The 16,616-nt window shown below is 41.0% G+C and overlaps 1 protein-coding gene across 1 annotated transcript; it reads right to left on the reverse strand.

Annotated features, from left to right (window-relative positions):
• Positions 1-1,311: 1,311 nt before the first annotated feature.
• LOC138789744 (NAD(P)H dehydrogenase [quinone] 1-like) lies at positions 1,312-11,917 on the reverse strand. The gene is made up of 6 exons (XM_069968537.1): positions 11,688-11,917; positions 10,531-10,695; positions 9,652-9,782; positions 7,943-8,056; positions 6,064-6,165; positions 1,312-1,852 (listed from the first exon to the last, which is right to left on the reverse strand). The coding sequence occupies exons 1-6, from the start codon at positions 11,692-11,694 to the stop codon at positions 1,541-1,543; spliced, it is 831 nt and encodes a 276-aa protein (XP_069824638.1). The 5' UTR covers positions 11,695-11,917; the 3' UTR covers positions 1,312-1,540.
• Between the last annotated feature and the right edge of the window lie 4,699 nt (positions 11,918-16,616).

A 16,616-nucleotide genomic window follows, 5' to 3' on the forward strand; every position in this document is an offset into this window, starting at 1 on the left:
AATACCCAAAACTGTGACTCGCACTACAGATCGTATTCCATTTGTAAGTACATATTCACATGTTTCTAGGGATGTGAATAAAATAATACTGAAACATTGGTATATTGTGAAAGAACAACATAATAACATTCCTGAATTTCAGCTTCCTCCTCTGTTTTCATATAGGAGACCTAAAAACATAAAGGATCAAGTGGTACTTACTGATGTTGGTAGAGCTGACAGCGAGATATCACTGACCTTTAGTCCAGTGTTAACTGTTATAATTGTCCTTTTCATTACCAACTAAAGTTTCACAACAGCAGTGGCAGCAGCACCACCACCCTATACGTCCATCAGTCAGAGCAGGCAGGGACGGGGCAGAAGGTGCTGCTGTGGCTCCACATCTGTGACACTTCAGCTGGTAATGAAAAGAATGTTTATAGGTTTACACTGGACTAAAGATCCAGTCCCTGACCTGTATGCTGGGTCTACAGCTGTGCACCTGGTATAGACCTTACAGGTTCCCTTTAAGGGCACGTTCATACCTAATCCAATGCGGATTTGATGCTTCTGATTTAATCAGTTGAAATTAATACATTTATGCCACATCAAATCCACAGCAGATTGTTATAGCATTATTTTTAGGTGCTGATGGTGGGGTTCACATGTTTAAGGGAGTAGTGGGGGACACGGCTAAATGAAGCAGAATTTGCTACAGCACGTATTTTACACCGCTATCCATGATATGGTATGTGGGCTGCTGGGGTTTGATTGCCAGGGCTGATTTTAAGTCCCAGTCCGGCCCTGCCTGTCTCTAGTACAGTACTTCTCCTTTTGTCACATATACTGGATGAGAAACAAACTTGGGGTAGCCTTGAGAAAGTTATGAGAAAGCAGCAGCTAAGAGGGAGACTGAGGGGGCCTCTCTGCAGCTTCTGTTGTAGACTATCACTACAGATCATTGCATCTATTTGCTGAATATATATTTTTCTTTTAATAGAATTACCTTCAACCCCACACTGTTAATATATATTTTTTTCAAGTGCCAAAAAAAAAGAAAATTTCCATAAGTAAGGGCAACTGTTTATTGCCATAGATAAATGAATAACTTTACTTCTCCTAGTCCTTCACTTCCTGGACAAATGGAGCCTAGTTATCTGGAGATGCCAATATAATAGGGGGGAATAGCAACAAACATACACCAGCAGCTGATCTCAGTCTGCATGTCATATCTGACTCTTCCTGCATAGCAGAAAGCTGTATGAGAATTTAGCTGTGAGCAAGTGAAATGTATACAGTAGCTGACAATATGAAGACAACAAGCAGATGAAATGCAATAAAAATAATACAAACTTTATTGTCATATATTACTAAAATGCTTGACAGATTGTTACAGTAATGTACCAAATATTAGAATACATTCAGTCAAGGGAAATTCTAGTGCCTGGTATCTTGCTGTCCAGGATAACAATATGTCTATAGCTGGTAGCTGTGCCACATCACAGTGTCGAGATCCAACTGAGCATGCTGACTGATCACAAATTCAAGCACAAGCAATAGCTTATAACCTGGTACTTTCAGACTTTAGCTGGCTGTCGGGCGGTAGAGGTTTGCCCAGGTTTTGCCCCACAGATGGACCAAACTTATCATCAGATCTGGCCTCCTCCACTTCCTTCTTTAGTACAAATCCACCAGGAAAACCCTCAAAGTCCTGAATGGGAAGGTATCTAATTGGCTTTTCATCCCAGATTGTCTCCAGTCTCTTCTCCCAACTCTTAAGCATTTCAACACGAGCTTCCTGGGGTACGTGTGCCACACCATATACGATTTGAGGTTCCAAGACTTTAAATCCACAGAAATTCAAAATGCCATTCTGGAAATGCAAAAAAAAAAAAAAAAATTAGAATGTGCCTAATGGGGACACAATTTTATCATAAGTGGAATGGTAGCTATCAAAGAGGTCATATATTTCCTGAAGTAACAACCAAAGAATGACACAATGGAGAGTTCTAGGAAAAATTTTCCAAAATTGGTATCTTACATGTAGTCACTGAAACAAATATGTCAGGAGAGCTGACAGGACTTCTACAGTGCTTAGTGAACCTGAACAACTAAACAGAACAACTAAAGATGACTAATCTCTCTGTCTCATGTGCACTTATTTCTATTGGTACAAAAACTTGTTGTAATGATTGATGTATAGTTAGATCACTGATATATGGCTTTGTTTTTTTTTTTTATCTGAAAGCAATGCACTCTATGAGCTGTTCTTGTTGGTTGTGAGCTGGTTTACTGTTGGGTGAGGGGTTTACTACAGTGCATGTGTACCCCATCGACTACTACTTCTGCACCCTATATACCTTTGCCCATAAGCCAGTAAATTACAAATTTAACATATACAGTACAGATAAACATGAAAATGTCAGTTGAAGATGGGAAGAAAGTAGTGTTTGCTTACGTTCACTCCCTGCATACATATTAACATATTGACACTTTATGTGCGATAACCACTGTTAGTGTTTTCTCCTGTAACCTGTTGTAAATCTTTTCTGGGCAACTTTCACTATGCAGTGCTAAGCACAAACAAGGGAGAGTAGTCACCAAGGAACACCCTAGCCCACACCAGGAACACATCTGAAAAGTACAGGGCAGTATCCTGAAGAAATAGTAACTGACCTCAGTAGGGCAAAACTACCAATATACAAAGGTCTACGTATGCTACTGCACAGTGCAGGTAATTGAGAAGACTCAGACACCTAGCTACACCCAGAAAACAATGGCTGGGGCTCGTACTACCCTACTGGGATGGGTTTTATGATACCAGGGGGCAGAAGGCTGTCAGACATAGTCTAAACATGAGTACAAGTATCACTTCACTAAAGATATCTACCAACGGTTCCGGCAGAGTACAAGGCTACATTGGGTTGGGGCTCCTCTGGCAAACTCCTTTCCTCTACTTTCTACTTTACAAGCTCTACTACAATTCTTTTTTCTGCTCTCCTTTTAAGCACCTACCTCAAGCACTAAGTCAAGCACTCAAGTTTGTGTGTCAAAGATTTATACTGTCTGCAAAATGTGTACTGTAACTTGCAAAAACCTTAAAGTAAAATTGTTATATTTTTATATAAACGCATGGGACTCATCTTCTGTCTGCACCTGTACACACCTTGGGTTATTCCCCCCCCCCCCCCCCGTGGGTGGCGGTACCAACAATTTGGGTGGATCAGTTGCCATTCAAAACTGCTGTGAGAAGAGCCCAAGGGGCCCACAACAACCGGTAAGGTTGCCGACCATTTTGGGGAATAATACCGGCTGGACTAGCACTGGCGTCATGACACTAACATCACTAGCCATACACCACAGAATTGTCGTCACAGGTTATCTTAACTACTGGCCGAGTACCCCATATGGACTTGATACATTGGTGGCTCCAAATGAATGAATCTACAGTGCCCCAATCATATACTGCAACCTCCAGTCATCTTTGCATGTAGTTTAAAGGGAGGTTCCCATCCCTTCTTTGGCCTGTAGGGCACTATATGAGTGTCCCTGCTCCATTCCGCTAGACTGAGCAACCTTTGGTCCCTTCAGTTTACATTTGCAGTCACATAGTAAAGGGGTATTCCTATGTCAACCATTTGGTGAGTCTAAGGATTGGGTACAGTGAAATTACCGGTTGCATGACCAAGAACCTCTGTGTCACATGGCCCTGTCACTCATACTAGTGAATAGGGTTGCAGTGCAATCCACAGATGGCCACACATGCAATCCCACAGTTGCAAAAAACCTTACCAGGATGTTTTTTTTTGTGACTATGTGGTTGAAGCTGCTTGTAAGTCACAATGTGACCCCATTTACTTATGAGTGAAGAGTTCATGTGACAGGCAGTGTGACACAATGGTTCCTGGTTGTGCAAACGGGTATTGCTGTTTAGCCCCAGCCTTAAAGGGAACCAATCAGCATGATTGTGCTAATATGGTTCCCAGCTGCACAGTATAGATCTACTGTGCAGCTCCCTGAGGCTACCAGCCACGTCTGCAGTGGTATCCTTACATTTGGGAAAAAGGAGTATTATTTAGGTATGCGTGGCCAAGTAGGCAAGAAGCTGTCTGTGACTAGTCACGACTCTCTGCCTCTCAGCGCGCACTCTGTGGGGATGATTGACAGGCAGAAAGGCCACTAACGGGACTCTCTGCCTATTAATCATCCCTGCAGAGTGCTGCACAGTAAATCTATACTGTGCAGCTGGGAACCATATCAGCACAGTAGTACTGACTGATTCCCTTTATTTATGAGGCTTGTGAAACTCTTATGGTTGAGGATCAAAGGGTTGTACAACATGGTTTTACCATAGCTAAAGATTCCTCCTCTTATTAGCTTGTTAATTATTTGGGGGGGGGGAATCTTTAGATATAATATCTCCTTTCATTGCAAAGCAATCTTAAATAACATGAGCCTTAAAATAAGGACATTTTAAATAATGTAGTAAAAGTATATATTACCTATGCAAGAGTATGGTGCATAAAACGACTGGCAATACTAATAAACACAAGAGTGCTACACATGTGTAACCTCAACACTGGTGTCAAAACAACTCCTTGGCACAATAAAAGTCCTGTGCAAATTTAAATATGTACACAAAACACATTTTATTAGAAAAAGCAAAACCTATTAAAAACTGTCAGGGTTACAAAAAATGGGTGATAAGGCCGTATGGGTGATAAGGCCCTGACCAGGTGAATAGATAAGTAACTTAATACCAAATAACCCTAGAAGAATTGTGTAAAATAGTTTTTAAAAAAAATGTAAAGGCATAGGAAACAAATATAGATTGCAATAATGTGATATACTATGCAAACATTAATGGAAACAGATTGGAGCAAAGAATTAAAGTGGAAAAAGTACACGGGTATAAACTCCAGAACAATTTCACTACACAATAAAACTGCAGCCCCGAAGAATAGCAATTAGGGATGGTCCGAACCGAGTTCGGTTCGGGTTCGTAAGAACCCGAACTATCGGTAATGATTCCCGCTGTCTGGCCGCTCCGTGGAGAGGGTGCATACAGCGGGAGGACCGCCTGGAAAACTGGGATACAGCCATAGCCATAGGCTGTATCCCAGTTTTCCAGGCGGTCCTCCCGATGTATCCACCTGCTCCACGGAGCGGGCAGACAGCGGGAATCTGATGCCGAGCGCTCGGGTTCATACGAACCCGAACCTCGGCAGTTTCGGACCATCCCTAGTAGCAATGCCTCACATAACAGCTTCCTCGGAGGTAAAAGTCAAGGGCATTCAAATACACATAATTATCATAAATGCATTCATTACCTAAATGTATAAAAGTTTTGTCCGGACTCCCACCACTTTAATACATTTAGGTCATTTACTAATGAATTTATGACTATAAGGTGTATTTAAATATAAATATATATATATATATATATATATATATATATATATATATATATATATATATTTATTTATTTAATAGAGCCCTTGACATTTACCCCAGAAGAAGCCATCATTTCAGAAGGTGATATGCATGTCGCCAATTGATTGGTCATCTTACCCTTAGGGTAGCTTCATACACACCGTATCGCAGCGGATTTTCTGCTGCGGATCCGCAACAGATCCGCAGCAGATCCGCAGCTGATTTGATCTAAATAACTAAACACAGCATCAAATCTGCACTGCAAACATCAGATCTACTGCGGATCTGCTGCAGGTCCGGTGTGTGTGAAGGCACCCTTAGGGGTTTTGTTTGCTGCAACTGGTTCTATTCCTGGCTTCATTTTTGTATCTAATATGATGTATTTTCCCTTAATTTAGGGGTGCACAGTACTTTTATTGTGTCTGTGTGTAGCTTGGATACAAGCAAGCAAAACTATGTGATGCAGTATGATTATAAACATAGGTACAATAGAAGGAGGGTCTGGCAATACAAAGTAGATTTTTAAAATAGTGACCCAGAACTTTGTTAGTGCTCCAGTTTGATAGCAACAGATTACTTAGATAGGTCATGTTTCAGTGCCAGTCTTGTGGCCACCAAACGTGATTCTTACAAATAGCATTGATAAAATACCTGTATAGGCCACAGAATAACATTGATGTCTCCATTTATCCCATTGGGTGCTGTCATTGATTCGGCTCCACCAGTAGTAAAGGATAACAGGGCTTTCTTATTCTGTTAAAAAACAAAATTAGAAACTAATAGTCTTTCACTAGAATCTGATCTCTCTGATCTGAGCACTTAGCCTACATGATACAAATCCCTTTAATCCGCCATCTGATAATCCAGAATAATCAACTAAACATCAACCTAATGTAGAAATTTAGAAGAGTGGGAGCAGAAAGCTGATCGGTGTATGTGCGAGTATTTTATAATCCAACACTTTAACCAATGAGGGCAGATACAAGACTTAGGGGGAGATTTATCAAAGGGTGTCAAACTTAGACTGGTGCAAACTGGCCACAGCAACCAATCACAGCTCCTCTTTTCTTTCACCAGAGCTGGAAGCTGAGCTGTATTGGTTGCTGTGGCCAGTTTGCACCAGTCTAAATTTGACACCCTTTGATAAATCTCCCCCTTACTGTATATAAGAGTTCTTGAAGATGTCCCCATGTGTAGCTGCAAGATGAGCGAGATCAGCGCTCAGTTGCAATGCCTTTACAAAGCACGACTTGTGCAGCCAGGCCACACAAACGATTGTTGTATCGCTTGTGTGGCCATTTAAATACAGTGTTATTGTTTCCTCGGTTGTTGGCTGATCATTGCCTCTCTTACATGGCAGATTATCAGATAAATAAGCATTTCTAGGAATGTTCGTTAACGATTATCAACCTGTGTAGAAGGGCCTTAAAGCGACTCAGCACCCACAATCTGACCCCCCCAAACCACTTGTACCTTTGGATAGCTGCTTTTAATCCAAGATCAGTCCTGCAGCTGTTTGGCAGGTGATACAGTTATTGTCTTAAAAACAACTTTTAAACTTACAGCCCCGTGCCCTTTGGGCATGGCTTAGAATATCTGTGCCCTAACTTTGCACCACCCGTCTGTCCCTCCTCCCCATCCTCTTCATCATTAGGAGTGCCACTGGAACATTTTCTCCTGTCTGAACATTGCACAGGTGTCTTAACGATCTAGCCCATGTGCCGGGCGGACACAGGTGGGGAATAGGAGACAATCTGCCTGGAGCATTCCTAATGATGAAGAGGGTGGGGAGGAGGGACAGAGAGGTTGTGCCAGCCTAATGCATGCGCAATCTAGGCCACTCCCGTAGGGCACGGGCTGACAGTTTAAACGTTGCTTTTTAGAACAATAACTGCATCACCTGCTGAACGGACGCCAGGACAGATCTTGGATTAAAAGCAGCTATCCGAAGGTACAAGCGGTTTGGGGGTGGGGGTGGGGGGGGGGGGTCAGATTGTGGGTACAGAGTCATTTTAACTTTGAAGGCACATTAGGCAGAGACATCTATGTGCAACTCACATAAAGAGGTTGTCCAGGAAAAAAATCATTTTCCCCTTATCCATAGGATAGGAGAAAATTAGGAGGTTGCAGGGGTCCGGTCTCTGTACCTCCGCTGATCTCTGTATCAGGCCCAGCCAGCTCTGTTATGTATAGAGCGGCAGGTATGGCATACGAGCTTTGGCTCTATTTATTCCTATAGAGCAACAGAAAGAGATGAGTAAACCAGAAGAGCAATGTACTCGGCTCATTCTGTCGGCTCCATAAGAATGAATAGAGCCGCAGATCGTGTGCCATACCCGCGGCTCTATTCATAACAGGGCTGGCGGGGCCAGATACAGAGATCATTGGGGGTACAGAGGTTGGACCCCCCTGCGACCTCCTACTTTTCCTGGACTACCTCTTTCATCATTTTTTTTTAGTTATTTTTGGTTTTAGCTAAATTTACCCTTTACAATAATAAATGACAGCTCAGTTCAGTAAGGAATTTTACCTTGAATGGTCCATTGGAATACATTGTTTGGAAGGTGTATGCAAACCCCATAGAAAAGACTCGTTCCACCCACCCCTTCATTATGGCTGGAAGCCCGAACCAGTACAACGGAAACTGAAACAAATAACAAAAGTCACTTTAAATTCAAACCAGAGTTAACTTTTTTTTAAAATAAATACAGGCATATAAAACCTTTGTAACCAATGGTGCTATTCACTAAACAAAATAAAGTCCAGGGTAAGGACTTTGGGACATCATATTTAAACAGAACATTTTGTAGTACATAATGCATTCTGTAATGACAAATCACATTCAATGTCCATCTCCGCGAGGGGGGCTGAGCTGCAGAATCTGCAGCGGGTGATCCGCCGGGACTCTGTAGTGTGGACATACCCTAATATGGGTGCTGCATGACAGTATTTGGCACTGAGTAATAGAATGTATTTGCCAGTGAGGCCCTGCATTAACAGAGAGTGGCTGACGGGCTAGAAAAAGATTCTGAAGCCCTGTTGTGGAATGTAATAGCTGTAACTATTTACATACGTCTTAATGAACAAAATACATAGAGTGCAATAAAGATGACATCTTAACTTAAAGGGGTTATCCAGGGCTACAAAAACATGGCGACTTTCTTCCACAGCGATTTTAAGAAACTTTGTAATTGGGTTTATTAGGCATATATGCCATTATCTGCATTCAAAAATACTTTCCCCAGGTACCCCCTCCCTCCTCTCTCTCATCCAATGCTCATTATCAGGAAATTGTGACTAGATGCATCAGACATGCCCCTGTATGTTCTATGTAGAGGGAAGGGGGAGGAGGGAGATTAGTCGGCAGTAGAGACCAGAGAACAAAGAATTACACAGTGGGAGTTGTGTGAAATCCGGTATTCAGAGGTCAGAGAGGTCAGTGCTGACTTCAGAGGAGACAGCTCAGTGATTTAGCTGTAAATGAACTCTTTGTTGTCCTGTTTTGGTGCCTCATCTCCCTCCACCACTCCCCTCTCCAATACAATAAGGCACAATGAAGTACAGGGGGGGGGGAGAGCTTCAAAATGCTTTCTCATGATAAAAATGCATTTTTCGACTAATAAACAAACCCAATTTCAAAGTTTCTTAAAATTGCCTATACTATTGATTTCTGCAAAAAAAAATAAAATTAAACCATAGTGACACTTTAATGGCTTCAAAATGCTTTCTCATGATAAAAATGCATTTTTCGACTAATAAACAAACCCAATTTCAAAGTTTCTTAAAATTGCCTATACTATTGATTTCTGCAAAAAAAATAAAATTAAACCATAGTGACACTTTAATGGCAAACCGCACATGAACTGGAGACAAAAGTCTCCAGAAAAGTCTCTGAAAGAAAGTGGCCATGTTTTTGTAGGGAGGGTTAGATTGTGGGTACAGAGTCGCTTTAAAAGACAAGACACAAAAAGAAAAAACACATTATGGAAAATTGCTTGGTCAAAAAACCCTTCAACATATTGTTTTGCATCACCATATTCTAACCCCTATAACTTGTTTATTTTTCCATCTACAATGTCAGAGCTCTTTTTATGTACAATGAACTTTTGTTTTGTTGATAAAATATTAGGTCACATCTTTTTTTTTTGGAGAGGCAAGGTGACCACAAAATAATAGGGGAGGGGATGCTTGAATGGAGCAAAACTATAGTTTCAGGCACGGACACATTTACCAGATTACCTGGAAGATCACAAGATCCGCTTTCTCCAATTTCTTCTGCTCCTCTACAATGTCCTTGGCAAGGCGTCCCTCCTTCCAAGCTATCAGAGTCTCTGCACCATACTTAAACTTACTTGGCTCCTTGGGATTACCTGCATTAAAGTGGCATTGGTCTTAATAGGTCTACATAAATGGTCTAAAAACAGGAAAATTATCTGTATCAGTTGTGGCCCTCCCTGTGTTAAAAAAAAACTACATCTCCCAGCATTCCTAGGAGTTGCATATTCCTGCAGCGGTAAGGCTGTACAACCAACACCGACCTATTTAGAGATCACTCCACAAAAAGAACTATAAAAGTCAAATGTTTTTATTGTATCTTCTTTACCTTTTCTTCTCTTTGTCTACTTTACCTTACCTTTTTAGCTTTTTGTATGTGTAATATCTATACTGCTGTAACACACTGAATTTCCCCATGGTGAGACTAATAAAGGATTATCTTTATCTTATCTTATATGCTATAACTATCTTGTGCTGTGTACATACAGATTTTACTGGAAATTTTATAAAGCAACAACTATTTTTTACTGCATTTTCTATATTAGTGCATCTTCATGCATCCTCCAGCTCTTTGTAACTTTGTATATGTTTATTATCACAGTCCTTGAATCCACTATAAAACATCTGGGAGTTGTAGTTTTGCAACGACTGGTTTTCCACAGTTTAGAGACCACTTTTCTATTTGCATATTCTGTTTCTTTCCTAATGGGCTGTGTATGGTATTGCAATCCCCCCACCCCGTATTGATGTGAATAGGAATGAGCTACAATACTAGACACAGTCTATGTTTGTGTTGCTTTTACTCATCCTGGATAATCCATAAGAACTGCTTATTATCCTTACCAGTGATATCTTTACGTGAAAGGACTGAGTTAAACTTCATTTCATAAAGATCAGACACAAGAACCTGCCACCCCTTCTTCTTTAGAGCTGCCTGAGCTGCTTCCTTCATGGCGTAGTTAAAAGATGTCCGCTCTTGGTGAGCAAGTACGATCAGAGCTGTCTTACCTATAAATATTATAATGCTGGGTAAGTCATTAGCTGCAATTGAGGATTTTATCTTACAACACCTATTCAGTCACTTTTCACAATACAAGTCTTTCAGCACATACTGTACTAAGGAACCGCCTAACAATTCTCTAAGATGTTGCTATTATCCAAAATACTCAGTTGGCCCCCCCCTTTAATTTCCCTGCAAATCATTCAACTAACCATATGATGCTTACGTCTCAGTGTACTGTAGTCTAAATTAGATTATTAGCATTATGTTATAGAACTTTTTTTTTTAATATTAGAGAACTTTTGTACTGTATATCCCACAAAGTAGTGTGCGATTAAAAAAGATTTAGATTAATGGACTCTCGGGGGTGTGGGGGTGGGGGGGGGGGGTGATGACACCGTGGATGCCGGCAAGAAAGGTAATAGCACCACATGACAAAGTTAAATAACTTTGTCATGTTGTGCTAGATTTAACAAAAAAGTCAGCGCCGCTTTATGGACAAAAAAAATGAGAGGAGGCTTACCCCACCATCTCAATTTCCTACTAAACAGCCGTGATAGATATCTTTGTGATAATCTTGTGATGGGTACGGGAAACTGGCAGCACGGATATATATATATATATATATATATATATTCATGCTGTTAGTTTCCCTTTAAAAATAAATGCAAGAGGGGGTCCATTCTAACTGAAAAGTCCACCAGGGATTTAGTCCTAGTTGGTGTTCAGTGGTGTTCATGTAACGACCAGGAAAACATAAAAAATAGATCTAGATATAGCCCTAGTATTATCCCGGTTTCTTCTAACTCTTTCCAAGACCTTCTACAGGGAAGGAACTCCAAAAATGTTTTTAAGATTTTATCAAGTTATATAGTAATATTGTAATAGCATAAGCTACTTTACTGCATAAAATATATGTTGTATAAATATTAGAATTCTACTTCACATCATAAAAATGTGCAGTGCCAAAAAGTTTCCTATTCCTGGAAGCCAGACTTACCAGCCATTATGTCCTTTTCTGCTGTCTTTTAATTCAGAGATGGATGTACGTTTGCTCAGCTTAAGTCGCCTTATGATTTCGACACTAGAACTGCACATCTGAGTAAGAAACCTGTGTTTTTATAGTGTAAGCTGACTATCAGCCCTCCTGTCACTCGCTGTCAGCGTGACACAGGTAAATGAAAGATCGGTGAGTTTACTCTCACATAAAGAACACACACCCTACTTGCTTCTGTTAGACCCCAGCCCTGGACCAGACAGGTTACTCATTATTTTACATGTAAATATTGATTTAACATTCATAACAATGGAAAACAGGCCAGAAAGAAAAAAAAATATTAATATTACATATGTTATTTATAGGAAGTGGCAGACTTACACAGTAGTGTATATACTGTATAAAAAAAAAAAAAAAAAAAAACTACTGGTACAAACTCCTCTTTGGATATGGTAATATTCATGTGTTTTTTTGTGGCAAAAATTTGCCTGATTATATCTCAAAGTAAATAATACACCTATTTTAATATGTACTTTATTTATATTTTTATATGTAATATTTTTCCATGGAACTGGGCTAGAAACGCTGCATAGTTTACATGTTCTTATTTTGTTCACATTTTTGAAGTGTACTTTAAGGTGTAAAAGTGCTATTTTATGCCTCAAAAACAAGTTGTATAACACCTACAAAAATAGTTTGTTTTATTATGCTTTAGGGCAGGGATGGGGAACCTTCGGCCCTTTCAGCTGTTGCAAGACTTCAATTCCCTTTGGCTGTCCAGTCATGATGGGAATTGTAGTTTTGCAACAGCTGGAGGGCCAAAGTTTCCTCATCCCAGCTTTAGGGGAAACAGCAAGAAAAAGCTGTCAGTGCTGTTTATCTTTGTCAAAGAAACTTGACATAAATGGCTTGAGTTATCAGTTCATCCCTGTATCTACGTCATCCTATGTACTCTGCGGTCCTCAGTGATCCTCTGGACCAATTACTATTTTTTTTTATAGAGTTATAGTCGCTCAATGTACAGTAGCCTCAGGTTACAGAATTGTTTTTTTTTTGTTTTTTTTAGATCACTGTAACTTGAAACCATCCTCAACATGCTATGCTACAGAGTCTTCAGCAACTGAGAAGGGCTACTGCAGAGAAGCTGAAGAGAAATTACTGTACACATTTGCTATAGGGTTTTCCCTCAGCTGACAGCTAATCACTGGGTATCCCACCAGCAGAACACATTGCGATCAGCTGATCGTCAGCAGACCCTTCCAACAAAACGAAATTGTAAAAAAGCACAACTACACCCTATTGTTTGCAGATCACAGAAATGTTTTCTCATGTAATGTGTCAACGTGTGATGTGTGTGTGTGTACACTTCTGGTTCTGGCAATCGCATGTGAGGGAGACAGCTCCGGAGCTCCACACTCCGGACTCAAGCATCTGGGGTCACCCGATACACATACCGGTCAAATTGAACAACCATGGAGAAGTATATTTCTTAGGGCGGGAGTGGACAGCTACATTCCCTCAGAAGGAGAAGCACAGGTCTAAGATGGCAGCAGCTCCCTCCCAGACAGCGCCTGCAGAGTAGCTTTTCTCTGAATCACCCACAGCCACGCAAAATCTTCAGAACCCAGAGGGTGACGCAGAGGTAATTGTATCGGGGCTACATCTCTTCTGCAAGCAAATTGCCATAAAAGAGAATGGTGGATCTCCCAGAATCTGTTTCATTAGCACAATTCCTTCATATATGCTCCACTGAATGACTTGCCGCCTTGGGCATACTAGGCCCCTGTCTGGTGGAGCTAGCACACAGGGTAGGACCCCCCCCCCCCCACACACACACACAGCATTCTGTGGTTACACCTGCGAACAACAATGCTAATAAACCCGGGCAGGTCATAATGTAATACCTAAACTGCGCTGACAAATTTTAAAAACCTCCAAGAAAGCACAGATAGACGTCTTCATCAGAGATTCCAAGATTCTACTATTTAGTGGTTATTCAGCTGAAGGAGCCAAAAGGACGAAAGCTTTCCCACCAACTCTGCAGTCATTGACGGCAACTGCCAGCTTTCTTGACTCCCTACAAAAGATAGAAGAATTCTCCTCCATACTAGACTTCAACAAATGGAGACGTGCAAGCAGCCTACGCTAATCTTCAGACTCCATGGACTGAGCTATATAAGTCAGAACAATTTACCTCAGATGAACCCACCTGGCATTACAGAGTGCAGTTGGCTTGCTAGTTATATGAGGGTCTCGGAAGGGAAGGGGGAGGATGGAGATCAGAGCGGAGACGGAGTGAACAGCTTACACACAGTTTTCTGTGTCTTTAGCACAAAGCAGCAGGCTGAAAATTGGGGAAGGAGACTGAAATGATACTGTTAGTCTCCAGGAGGTGGGATCAACATGTATTCTACCTTACCTGAATACCCCTTTAGGGTGCATTCACATGTAACGAGTTTGCAGCAAATCCACTGCAATACTCAGTATCACTATTGTATATGGCCATGCATTCTCGCAGCGATTTCAATACACTACGAGAATGTATAGTGCCAAAGACTTATAAAAATTAAGCTCCGGCACTATGCCGGCCTGCTCCACCAATCGCTGGCTGCAGTGTGAAAGAGAAGTGATTGGCTAAGAAACTTGCAGCGTGAAATCTGCTGTGAATGCGGTACATGTGAGGGCACCCATAATGTTATTCCCTTACAAATATCTTCATTACCCTACTGCTAACTATTGTACTACTAGGCTTATTGTAAACTCAGGATTTATACATTTTTGGGGTAATACTATTTTTTTTCTACCTATCTTGGCCAGGGTAGCCCTCCCAGTAAGGTGAGGCCTGTGTCTTCTCCTTTCCCCCCAGCAAATATCTTCTTACACATAGTCACCTGGAATGTCTTTACTCCAAAATGCCTTAAGACGGACAAAGCTCTGTTACAAGAGGCCCATCTTAATCAATCGTAATTTCTTTGCATGAACTTCCTGCGGGTAGGCGTGGTGTTGGACTTTTCCAGATTTTCACAAAAGAGCACTGGTATTAGTGGCAACATTCGATCATATATATCAGCAATTTACCAACATCCCACTGCAGAAGTCTATACCCCTGGCTTCCTCTCAGCTACTATTTCTCTATACAAAAGCACATGACAGGGCAGCTCAATGTCCCAGCTCCCCTTTGACTAAGCAAAGTCATGATAAAATATTTGAACATAATAAATACCAAAGAATGGTCCATGACTGATGAACAAACTAGAAGGACTTACAAATCTGGAAACTGTGTGGGCAGTAGCACATAGCAGCAAAATACAATAAATTGCATCACAGTACATAGCAAAGTGCATAGTAGTCATCAGATACAGGAATTTATATCATAAAAAGAGCGTGTGCAAATCCACAACTAAAATGCATAATATATACCTGTAACTGAGTAGGCAATAAGTAGTCCAAATCTGGCCCAAATTTGCACGTTTTTGGCCTCTGCCTTTCACAAAGTAAATATGAATCTGTTTTCCTGATATCTTGTTATTTTTGAACTCTCCTACTAATCGCCTATGAGACATTGTATACACGTTGGCCCATTTTGGTAGTTTTACAGGTTATTAAATAAACGCATCTAGGTGTCAGATCGCACTCCTCTGCCTATAACTTTTTCTGGTGTAGAAAGAGTCTCTTCACAACTTACCTACTTGGGGATAAAAATTAGGTTTTCCCTACACACTCTATACAACCTGCACTATAAGTTGCTTATTATGAAAATCACAAAATAATTAGATAGATAGCATGAGTTACCCCTATCAATGGTTGGTTGCTCCAATTTGCTTAAAATGATGAGCTGTGCAAATCTGTTTTACCCAACGCACACTATACCACTTCTACTACACCATCTAGATTTCAAGCAGTTGCAGTCATCTTTTATAAGATTTCTATGGCACGATAAACGACTGAGAATTGCAGACAAAACACTCTCCAAACTTCAGGGAACTTTGAAACTGCCGGACATTAAATATTACAACCTGGAATCCCTGTTCATACATGTTTGTGACTGGCTACCTAATACAGAATGGTTTTCGATTCTATCTCTGGAAAAAAGCCTGACTTACCCTTGGAGCCTAGAAGCACTCTGCCACTCCAAGAGATCGGAATTGCCCCATACAGTAAACCAATGTCTTTTAATAGCTGATACCATAGCCTCTTGGAAAGCTCTATGCAAAATGATACAAATTACCTTTCTTCCTCTAAAATATATGCCTTAGTGGAATTTCTCCATCCTTTCTCTTGGTTAGGCAATACCATTTATTTGAGGAATGGAAAAAATGAAATATACAGATAGTGGGGGACCTTATAGATGACACCGGTAGACCCCAAAGATAAATCTGTATATAAATCTGTAACTGATTTTACCTAGACAAAATCTTCTTGTGAACTTTTACATTTTGGGCTTAGTTTATCGCAGACAATCCATAGTGGACAAGAGGTGGTGAGAGATGCGAATCATACACAAATCAGTATATGTCTTTAACTGTACTTACAAAGAGTTTCCTGCGCACTATATACATCACTGTCCAAAATGTAAATGACACAAGGCAGATCTATTTTATGCATTATGGCAAGGCCCTAATTAGAGATGAGCGAACCGGCCGAGGTGAACTTTCGGCTTCTGATTCCCGCTGTCTGCCCGCTCCGTGGAGAGGGTGGATACAACCTTGAGGACCGCCTGGAAAACTGGGATACAGCCATAGCCATACAGCCTGAGGACCACCTGGAAAACTGGGATACAGCCATAGCCATAGGCTGTATCACAGTTTTCTAGGCGGTCCCCAGGCTGTATCCACCCTCTCCACGGAGCGGGCAGACAGTGGGAATCAGAAGCCGATAGTTCAGGTTCATACAAACCCGAACCTCGGCCGGTTTGCTCATTCCTAGTCCTAA

This window comes from Dendropsophus ebraccatus, chromosome 4, assembly GCF_027789765.1.
Source record: "Dendropsophus ebraccatus isolate aDenEbr1 chromosome 4, aDenEbr1.pat, whole genome shotgun sequence".
Classification (NCBI taxonomy): domain Eukaryota; kingdom Metazoa; phylum Chordata; class Amphibia; order Anura; family Hylidae; genus Dendropsophus; species Dendropsophus ebraccatus.